General features: G+C 31.9%; 1 protein-coding gene across 1 annotated transcript; it reads left to right on the forward strand.

Annotated features, from left to right (window-relative positions):
* The first annotated feature begins 2,157 nt into the window (after positions 1 to 2,157).
* Positions 2,158 to 5,974, forward strand: LOC112637732 (transient receptor potential channel pyrexia-like). Its single transcript, XM_025407990.1, is given in 6 exon segments — positions 2,158 to 2,357; positions 2,719 to 2,901; positions 3,118 to 3,394; positions 3,585 to 3,962; positions 4,174 to 4,507; positions 4,510 to 5,974. Coding segments are annotated over 6 exon segments (2,682 nt in total). The 3' UTR covers positions 5,820 to 5,974.
* The last annotated feature ends 5,205 nt before the right edge of the window (positions 5,975 to 11,179 follow it).

Consider the following 11,179-nt stretch of genomic DNA (forward strand, 5'->3'; position numbering starts at 1 on the left):
ATAGCAATTTTCTCTTTTCTCACTATATATTGGTTAACTAAGATATTGTATGTACATAATAATTTTTTTCTCCTTTTTCACATTTTATTGTAATTTAATCACTGTTTATAATATTGAATATTTTTGTAGTTCACTTGATAAAGACCAAAACCCATGGTCAAAATGTTGTGATTCTTTACTTAACCAATAAATTGCCAGTATAATCGATTTAAATTACGTTATTTTATTTTATCTTATCTGGCGACATTCAAGAATTTAATATTAAATATTTAATTGTTACAATGATAATAATAAAATCATTATAAAGAAATTTCAATACAATTTCTATTTTAAGATAAATTTTGAGGAATATATTGTCATAATTTTTATTGAGATTTGATTCACGTTTTAATATATAATATATATCCATTCAGCTATATTTTTTAAATTGATGTCACTCTTAATATTGCAAATTATCTTACCTCTTCAACACTGTGATTGTATGCGGTGATTGCTGCTACGGAGGGAATTGCATATCTGTCTACAGGGACAGATTTGCAAGCAGTTAGTGAAATGCCTGCATTCTGCTCACTATCGTTTTTCGGATAGTTTCGCCACATTGTTTATAAACTCCCCTTCCAAAATTTTCAGCGGTTTCTTCTCTCTCTCGATTGACATGAACAAAACGAACTGAGAGAATTTGTACGAGAATTATGTAGACAGAATTATATATCATCGTGGCTAAATCAGGTATTGATCTTTTTCATTGTTTACGAAAATCCAAAAAATAATGTACTTAGATTCAGGTTTTTTGAACTTTTATATTACATTATTCGAGGAAAATCAGATGAAAATTAATAGCAGTTATTTCAAAAAGAAAATGGTAGTTTTCTTTTTGATTTTCCCATATATTTTTTTATCTTGTTATAATATATATGAATCAATTCGCTATAAGATTCCTCGATTCTTTGGTGACTTTCTCAATCGCCAACACAATTTATGACATGGTTTAAAAAAGACACAAACCCATCTACCACTAATATGTCATTCCTTATTCGTGGAAATTTTAATAAGTAGGAGAACAAGTTACCGGAAGTAACGTGATAAAATCCGATTGGAAGAAACCTCTGCCAAGCGACGATGTTCTCCGTAGGCTGAAAGTGATTGATAAATATTATAATTTCTCAAGAAATTCCAATATCAACGAGCAACTCTTAAAGATAATATTACCTCAGACAGTTTGAGAGTTGCAACAATTATGTTGCCAGTTAGAACATATACATCGTTTTGCGCACAGTTGAATTACTAACGATATGCATCTAAAACAAATAGGTACAAATAGATGCTCTTTATATATTTTATTATGACATCAATGCTATTAATTATATCTTAAAATTACAACGTCCATGAGATGATGTTCATCGGGATAAAGCCAAAAAAAATTAAAAAATTAAAAACACAAAAAAAAATAAAAAAAAGAATAAATAACACAAAATGTTTTTATAAAGAAGTGATGGAATTTTTTACAGCCAACATAAAAATAAATCATATATAAATTAACAGATATGCAAAATTGTAGAGAATTATTTTTCAAAAGTTCATGTATTTTTACATTATACAAAACTTTATATGGAATATTCAATTATTATAATGAATAATAGTTGAAATAATAAGCACAAGGCTTTACTACGAAGTGCACCTAAATCAAACATATACAGTTATTGTCGCCTCTCACTCGCCATTCGAGTTGATGTATCAAATTAAGTGACGATTGATTGTGAAAGTCGCTTCTCAGGTGCAAAAGATCAATTTCTATATCAATTCGCTATGTGACTGCAATATATGTCAATTTATTTGATCCGGTTATCTTTATAAGAATGCGAGTCCACAGAAAAATAGTTACTTTGTCTTAGTAAGAACTTCGAGAGGTTCTTCGGCAGTTCTGTTCCGGCAATCACTCCTTTGACACGAGGAATAACGCAGAGCATACAGACTATCGAAAACAAGAGATTTAACGTTATGAAGAAGGTCAATGGAAAAAACAATCATCGAAGGTTTTTCGATTTCTTTATGTCTTCATATAGATTATATTTAGAATATTGGAATATTTAGATGAGCGGGAGAGCATATAGCAACTCCGAGGACAGCTTGGAATCTATCGAACGAGATGACGAGTCGATGACGCAGAAACAACCTTGGAGCAAGGAGGAGATCGAAGTAGCATTATCGAATCTTCCGGGAGGCAATATAGTTTCATCTCTGATTCCTACTCTTCATGGCGATACTCTACAAAAGGTTCTGGAAGAATTTCAATGTGTGACTCTCAAAAAAAATGAAAATCACAAGCATAATGTATCGTTGCCTACATCCGCAGATGAGTACGGAATGATATTAACGTCTCTAATTTATGTGTATTGCATTAAGATAAAATAAATAAATAAAAATAAATAAATAAATAAAGATAAAAAAATAGAATTTTAAATAGAATTTGTCATGTTTCTTATAATTTATTGTGTGTATATTTCTGTTTGATGTTATATATTTCTGTTGTTAAAAATCATTCTATTTCTACATTCATCATTTTATTTAACTAATATATTTTACATATAATAAGATTCTTTACGTAAGTAAACTAATAAAATTTTTAATTATAAAATTTAATATTTTTATACTTTATAATTTAGCCTTTTACATGTTAATTAATTATCTAGTGTAATTAATTTAAAACTTGACATGCAGAATTAAGCAAAATACTACATTGGTTGACGAAAATGGAGCAATGCCTATTACGACTGCGAGACAACTACTTGTAGAATGGCCGGATACGTGTCTACTGATTTCTAGCTGGCTGGGTCATGTAGAAATAGTTAAGGCTTTGTTAGAAAAAGGCGTGCCAGTTTCTACAAGCGACACTGATGGAAGGTTATATCACTTGCAATATATAGACGTCGAGCGAATTATGCAAAAAAATTTACCATAAAAAATTAAAGCTGAATTTTTAAAAATCATAATTCATCTATAATGATAGAAGTAGTTTATACTAGCTAGTAGTTTATTAGATACCTTGATTGATTAGTCTATTAAACCTGTAATTATAATAAATTATTGATAAAAATTATACATTTCCACTATCTCTAGAACACCGCTACATCTGGCTGCGTGTACCACGTCCACAGAGATCGTGGAGGAGCTATTGAAACATGGTGCTGATCCATGTGAGTGGGATTTTAAGAAAAAATGCACCCCGTTGCATTGCGCTGCCGCAGCTGGTTGCGTTGCTACTGTTAAATGCTTGATCATGTCAGGCGCAAATGTGCATGCCAGAAGAAGTCCACTTTATTACGCCGTGCTGAACAATGCTGTGGATTGCGTCGAAGCTCTACTGCAAGCAGGTGCTTGTCCTAATAATCCACAGGTGCTTTTTCATTACAATCATAATTTAAACTTAAATTTAGTGGGGAAGTAATATTATAAACCAAAAATTGCTGTTAGGCTAAAATCTAATAAAGCGAATTATGCAGAAAAAATTACTTTCTCACCAAAGTAACGCATCTCTTTTGGATTCTGAGATATCTTCAATAAATTAATTTACGATTCGTTGACAGGTTTATACAAAGATGCCTTTGCATGTGGCGGCTAGTTTGGGCAATGTTCACTGCATGAAATTACTGTTGGATCACGGCGCGGATGTGACAATGGAAACAGAAATCACGAAATCGACGCCCCTACACTTGGCGGCGAAAAAGGGTAATGCGGAATGCACTAGATTACTGTTGAAAGCCGGCTCAAAAACTGAGACAACAAACTCGAGTGGTCAAACGGCGATGCACTTGGCAACGCTGGCCCAATCTGTAGAGACGATAGACATGTTGATTAGCGCTGGTGCAAGGGTGAATGCAGAGGATAATGAAGAACGCACTCCTCTACATGCTGCGGTTGCAAGTGCTCGGCAAAGCAGTGAACTGGTCAAGACTTTAATAAATGTTTGTAAATGAAAATTACTTTAACTCTGAATAGAATACCTTCTTTTAATTAAAATAATAAAAAAATTAACTTCACATTTTAAATAGATTTTTTTAAAATAAATTACGTTAAGTAATTCCATTTATGTAATAAAAAAATTAAAATAATAGTTTTTATTCTAATAATACAATTAATACAATTTTTTGTTAAAAATCTTTTTTTGTTAAAAAGGCAGGCGCATCAGTTAATAAGGCGGACAATTGCGGTTACACACCGCTGCACATCGCTGCTTTGAACGAGAGCTCGCACATAGTGGGGATGTTGTTGTCAGAAGGCGACATAACAGCGCGTACCAAGGACGGCATCACCGCTCTTAGCTTTATCGTATCCCGTACTCCGGAGGTGTTATCGCAACTGGCGACGCGTTTCGATCAAGCAGTCTCATTACACTATCACGAACTTGGCGATATGGACTGTGAACTGCGAGTGGATTTTCGACCATTGGTTCCATTGGGCGGTCGCAACGAAACTCTGCTCTGTCTGGTGGAGGCCGGTCAAGGTGACATGCTAAACACCCATTGTGCCAGAGTTTTCTCTATCTAAAATGGAAGCGTATTCGCAAGTTTTTCCTGCTCAGTCTTCTGTTCCATTTAATCTTTGTTACTTTCTTCACCGGCTTCGTCTGTACGACATATTCGACATATTGGCGCAATATAAAAGTGAGCAATGTTCTTTTCTGGCCAATATTAGGTTTTACCTGCATACTCGCGAGTAAAAACCTCTTTCAAATTACCTATGGTATTTGCTATTATATTAAACGCTGGAAAAACTGGCTAGAGTGGAGCGTGATCGTGACATCCAGCATCATCTTGATTCCTCCAGCGCGTTTATGGCAATATCATGTTTCGGCCCTAGGTATTTTCTTGGCCTGGATTCTGCTGATGATTGTGATCTATCGGTTTCCCACGTTTAGATTGTTCGTACAAATGTGTATGCGAGCGTTCATCAATTTGATCAAATTTTGTATAATCTTCGTTAGTCTTATAACCGGCTTCGCTCTTAGTTTTCAGGTTTTAATAAATTTAGTAGTCAAGTCTTACATAAAAATAAAGTCAGATAATATGGATCCAAAGATGGTTTTCTCTGAAGAGAAGGATCTAAAGATGGTTTTCTCTGAAGATATGGATCCAAAGGTGGTTTTCTCTGAAGATGTGGATTCAAAGGTGGTTTTCTCTGAAGAATATCTTCAATGGTTATATAAGTTTCTTGAAATTTCTTACGCGATTAATGTAATATTTTTTGGGTTCGTTATCTTGGTGGCAGTGACACTAATAAAACTAAAGACTAGTCTGGCTGCGACGGATATGGAGAAGTTACATAGACGCGCGGGTCTCGAACGACTGGTGTGTCACGCCAAGGTAATAGCTTGTTTCGAAAATATGCTTGATTACACTCATGCGTGTAAAATAATACAAGCGTGCAGAAAGAATATACTACTGTTGTATCCATCGCATGATTGTACCCTTGATACCCTACATATTCGGATGAATGATCCGCGCGACAAGCGTCTACCACGAGAGCTCATTCAGTCGTTGTATCGTCTGGCCCTTGAGCAGAAAATACGACGAGCGACTTTTTACACATCATCATTCAAAAACATTACCGCAAATAAACCGAATCATGCGAGACTCAGCAGGACGTACAGCAATGACAGTAACCAACAGCATCTGAACGAAATCATGGCCGAGCTAAAGAAATGCTCCCATAATGTGGCCGAGCTAAAGAAATGCTCTCATGACATCAGTATCAGGTTATATAGCTTGACGAACAAGATAGAGAATATAGACCGAGATAGAGATTTGACGATATATTTATAACATTATTAACGTTGCCTAATATTCTATATTGAACATTTGAATTGTTTTAAAAAAGCGAAACTCGAATGGTCTACCAAAGCAGAATCTAAAATTCAAGGAACAATGCAAAGATATGATACACTAAAGCAACTAACAAATCGAAAATAATTATAAATGTCTTCAGATATAAATTTTAACGATTTAATTCGTAGCAATCGAAAAACAATTGTGGATTTAATGAACCATGTTATTTCCAAAATGATTTATATAGATATATGTGTGTATTTATCATAAATTATATAAAATTTAAAGTTATTTTTTTATTCTGTACTTACCAATAATCTAGCTGTGTATCGCTTTCTTGATTCCAGCTACAGAGACAAATTCGGTTGATGTCTTAAGGAGTTTTACATCGATGATCTAGATTTGTGAATCACAGTCACAGTCTTTTTCTGAGAAAATTGTATGTTGACTGCGTACGACACCAAATCGTTTTCAGCTATGCAAATTCTTCAGATAAGTGATGTACGTTGAAAGTTATCGCAGCGTCCGAACACGCCTTCCACACCTATTAAAGAAATCACACTTAAATTTAATTAATTGTTTAGAATTCGGCATAATAAGATAATTTAATGTCTCGTATAACATTTCATATGTATCAATGTTTCAAAGGAATATCGTATATATCAATGGAAATGTTTCAAAGGAATGTTTCAAAGGAATATCATATATATCAATATGTATCAAAGGAATATCATATATAATATCAATGTTTTATGATATGTATCAATATGTTTCATATGTATCAATGTTTCATATGTATCAAAGGAATATCATATATATCAATGTGTTATGATATGTATCAATATAATGTTTTATATGTATCAAAGGAAAACCTAAACAACGAGCGCCGAACGTTAAAACGTTCTTGAGCGAATAGAGTCTCTCGCGCTCCGAGTGTACGTCTCTCCCCGCTCGTCTCCGCTTCCCGTGGGCTTCTAAAATCGTACCGAATTATTGTTCAAAACAATAGTCTTGCCATATTCACGAAAATGATCTGTTCTCGTTCGACTACAAATATTGTCAATGTACACGTCTTCCGTGTGATCCACATTAAAAATTATATAATCGGCTAACTTCTGTGCAACTTAATTCTACCTGTGCCAGCCCTATTCGTTTTCCTGCATTCATCTGACCGACGAATTAAAAAATTATATTAAATTTGGTCCCGCGCAAATCGAAGGGTGCGTGCGATCATAAATAGAATTAACAATTTTTTGTAATATGTAGAACAATAAAAGACTGATAAAAGTATCTTAAATGTACAATCAGAAATTTAAACAAAGAGAAAAATCGACTAACAATAAGAGAGTCAAGACAATAATTATGATGCAGAATTTTTTGAATATTATTTATGTTAAAACAAAATATATAAAGAACTTTTCAATCTTCCTAATAATCTTCAAACAAATAAGATACGTAAAAGATCATAGAAAGAATTGTTATTAACACTTAAATTTAGTTGCAAAAACAGAAGATTGCACAAATGTAACAGTCAAAATGTTTGAAAAAATCAGATTAGCTCTCGCATATAGCGTAAATAAACAAAAATAATAGAAATTTAATTAAAAATTCAAATTAAAATGAAAAGATATTTGTTCAAGAATAATTCGAAAATTCGCGTGAATGCTAGTTCGCCGGTCTCGCTCAGAAATAGCGAAAGGTGAGGAGCGACAGAGACAGAGAGGGGATAAAACAGACCAAAATTTTAAAAAATCGAGTGAAAAATAGCGAGATGATTAGCGAAGCGCGTAAACAATCGAGGTCACGAGTGATTCGAAGGAAAGAGAGATGATTAACAGAGGTCCGAGAGAACAATGAAACCGTTGACACTTTTGACTGAGTCTGCAGAATTTTGAGAAAGTTATTAATGAAATTTTATTGCACTTTCCACATACATAAGGCTGGCGAAATTTTGATAATATTGAGATTCAATATCGAGTTCTGTTGTCTTTGATATAATCACACGTGTTTCGTATAAATTTAAACTACTTGTATGCGATGCTCAGACGATCAGATGATTTGATGATAGATCTGTTTATTACGTGCACGCGGTTATCAAATTAGCAAGGGATTGGATTGAGATCTCTTTTGTATTAGAGCGAAATCATTCCGAGAAGATTTCACTTAGAACCGCACTCCTTCCGGAGTTAAAGATATCGGAATACCGAAAATCCATTAACAAAAATGATATTCAGCGGTGATCGAGAGAAAACTCTCGAACACTAGTCCGAAGGGTAGGAGAAAGTCGAGTTGCGCAAAGGGATTATTCAAAGTCCTAAGAGGAACAAGGATCTGACTATGAGTTTCTTTCGCGCTTGTATTTATGAATCTATATGATATGATAGGAGTAACGGATTCTTCGTTTAAAGCCGTACATTGCTGTGACTAAATACAGACAGAAGAACAAATACCGAGTTGAAAATATAAATTATTAAACATAATGAATTAATAAATAAAATAATGTAATTGATAGCGCAGAATTATTTCGTTAGACTCTAACAGTAATAAATATTCTATGATTTAATTATTTTCTAATTATGGCATATTTATCGTAAACATTTGTTTCTCTGCTACACTTGTCGATATATCCATTACAAAAATAAAGTGTTAATTTTTATACAACACTAAATTATTACATATTAATCTCTTGTTATAATTTAGCTCTTGTATTAATATGACAAAAAATAACATTATATTATTAATTTAAATTTGATAAGCTTAACAATTTAATAATTTAATAATTAAAGCAAGCTACAAGAATATGTAATAAGAAATAGGGGGTTCCATTTAATAAAAATGGAGATGACCTTGAAATCTCTGATTTGCCTCCACCTACAAAAAAGTTATTAGTAGCATTACGGCTCTCTTGGTACAACTTTTATAAGTACAATTTTTATAAGGACAACATTTTTGTATCTCTAAAAATAACGGAGATATTCCAGGTGGACAGAGTTATTGATCCACCCTGTATATCCATTCAGCTATATTTCTTTAATCGAAATGTCACTCTTAATATTGCAAATTATCTTACCCCTTCAATACTGTGATTGTATGCAGTGATTTGCTACGGAGGCAATTGCATATCGGTCTACAGGAATAAATTTGCAAGTAGTTAGTGAAAGGCCTGCATTCTGCTTACGATATCGTTTTTCGGATAGTTTCGCCACATTGTTTATAAACTCCTTTTCCAAAATTTACAACGGTTTCTTCTCTCTCTCGATTGCCACGAACAAAACGAACTAAGAGAATCTGTACGAGAATATAGATGGAATTATATATCATCGTAGTTAAATCAGATATTAATCTTTTTCATTATTTATAAAAATCCAAAAAATAATGTAGATTCAGGTTTTTTGAACTTTTATATTACATTATTCGAGGAAAATCAGATGAAAATTAATAGCAGTTGTTTCAAAAAGAGGCAAAATTTCTTTTTGATTTTCTCATACATTTTTCTATCTTGTTATAATATATATAATTCAATTCGAGATTATGATTTCTCGATTCTTTGGTGACATTCTGAGTGAATCGCCAACACAATTTATGACTAAAATATAAATAGTATAAAATTATCATTTTCTTAATCAGATTGTTTCTTTCTTTAATTTTTCTCTGAACTTGAAATGAAAATAAATCAACCATTTTTCATTGTACAAATGGATTCTTAAAATATATTTTTTAGTGTCTTTCAATTAATTAAAAATCTTTCTTAAAAAAATACACGTGCTGGTATGACTGGTTCGAATGATATCATCAATAATAAAATAATCGTTCCAAGCAATAATAAAATAATCGTAAAATAATAAAATAATCGTTCCAAGGATTCCATAGGAAAACATTATTCTATTCGAAAATTTTCTACTTTCCCATTTTCATCGTTGGCTGTTATGAAGCAGTATATTACGCGTTAATCGCGGAATCAACATTGTTAGTAGATTGATAACATCGAGCTGATTTAATCCTTTGCATTTGATAGTTTTTTCGTTTTTTAGAAAACTAATAACTCGAAATGTTTTAATCCTTCCAAAAAAAACCTTACAAAGGTAAAAAAAATACGCCAAATACATAAAAAATATTCCATCTTGTATGCAACAAAACGTTTAATAAAAAAATACCCTTATAATAAATAATTTATAACAATTTTCCCTCAAAAAATATATATAATTTTCCTAAAAAAAATCAAAACTAAATATGAAATCAATGATTAATTAGCCAAGTATATTGAAGCAATTGATAGGGATTTGTAATTTGAAATATTTGTCACAAATTCAATCTTACATTTATATATTAGATTCTCGACAAAATAAAATTGATTTTCAAAATAAGTTCCAAGTAAATTTGGAACTAAAAAAATTAAGACCAAAACAACTTATAAAAACTTGGCGTGTTCGAATCACATTATAATACATCTAATTTTAGAAAGTTTGCGAATTATATACCTGTAATTAATTTCAATTATAGAAATATGTGAATTATAATATGGCCCGAGCACGCCAAGTTTTTGTAAGTTGTTTTGGTTTTAATTTTTTTAGTTATTAATGTGCTAGAGTAATTTGTAACAAGGAATTAAAATGTTAGTGTGCGATAAATTAATATTATATAGAAATTACCAATTTAAAAGATATGACATATGTAGCAGATAACAAATCTTTACATTAAATATGTCATAATTAGAAAATAATTGGATCATAGAATGTCTTTTTAGTAATTTTTACTATATTTGTTTATATCACACAATGCAAAAACTAGTCTGAGTTTTCTAAACATTTTGGCTATTATATTTGTGCACTCTTCTGCCTTTAGAATTAGTTTATGTATTGATGACAGTGGAGCGCTTACTATATATATGTTCTATTTTGATATAAATAATATTTAAAAGATTCTATGTTACAATTATTCTCATTATTTTTTTGATTGTATTTTGTATTTAAGAACCACTTTTACGATCCTATTATTATTTTATTGCTCTTTTACATATTACAAGAAATTAAAAATTCTATCAAAAGGTATAATTTTTTTAGTAGATATAGAACGCATGTTTGGATGCTATGATAACGTTCAACGAGGATCACTTGTCTGAGGAATTGGCATACGTAGTTGAAAATAATCTGGAGTTGCATGCAGTCGACATGCAACTTTCTCAAAAAGAGAATGTGACTGTGATTCACGAATCTAAAATCACCGATGAAAACTCCCCAAGACATCAATCGAATTTGCCTTTGTAGCTGGAATCAGGAAAGCGGTATACTAGCTAGATTACTGGTGCAGCCGTTTATTCAAATTGGGAGAGTTGAAATAAATGTTCACTGGTATAGAAA

This window comes from Camponotus floridanus, unplaced genomic scaffold (assembly GCF_003227725.1).
Source record: "Camponotus floridanus strain SB8 unplaced genomic scaffold, Cflo_v7.5 scaffold2, whole genome shotgun sequence".
NCBI lineage: Eukaryota > Metazoa > Arthropoda > Insecta > Hymenoptera > Formicidae > Camponotus > Camponotus floridanus.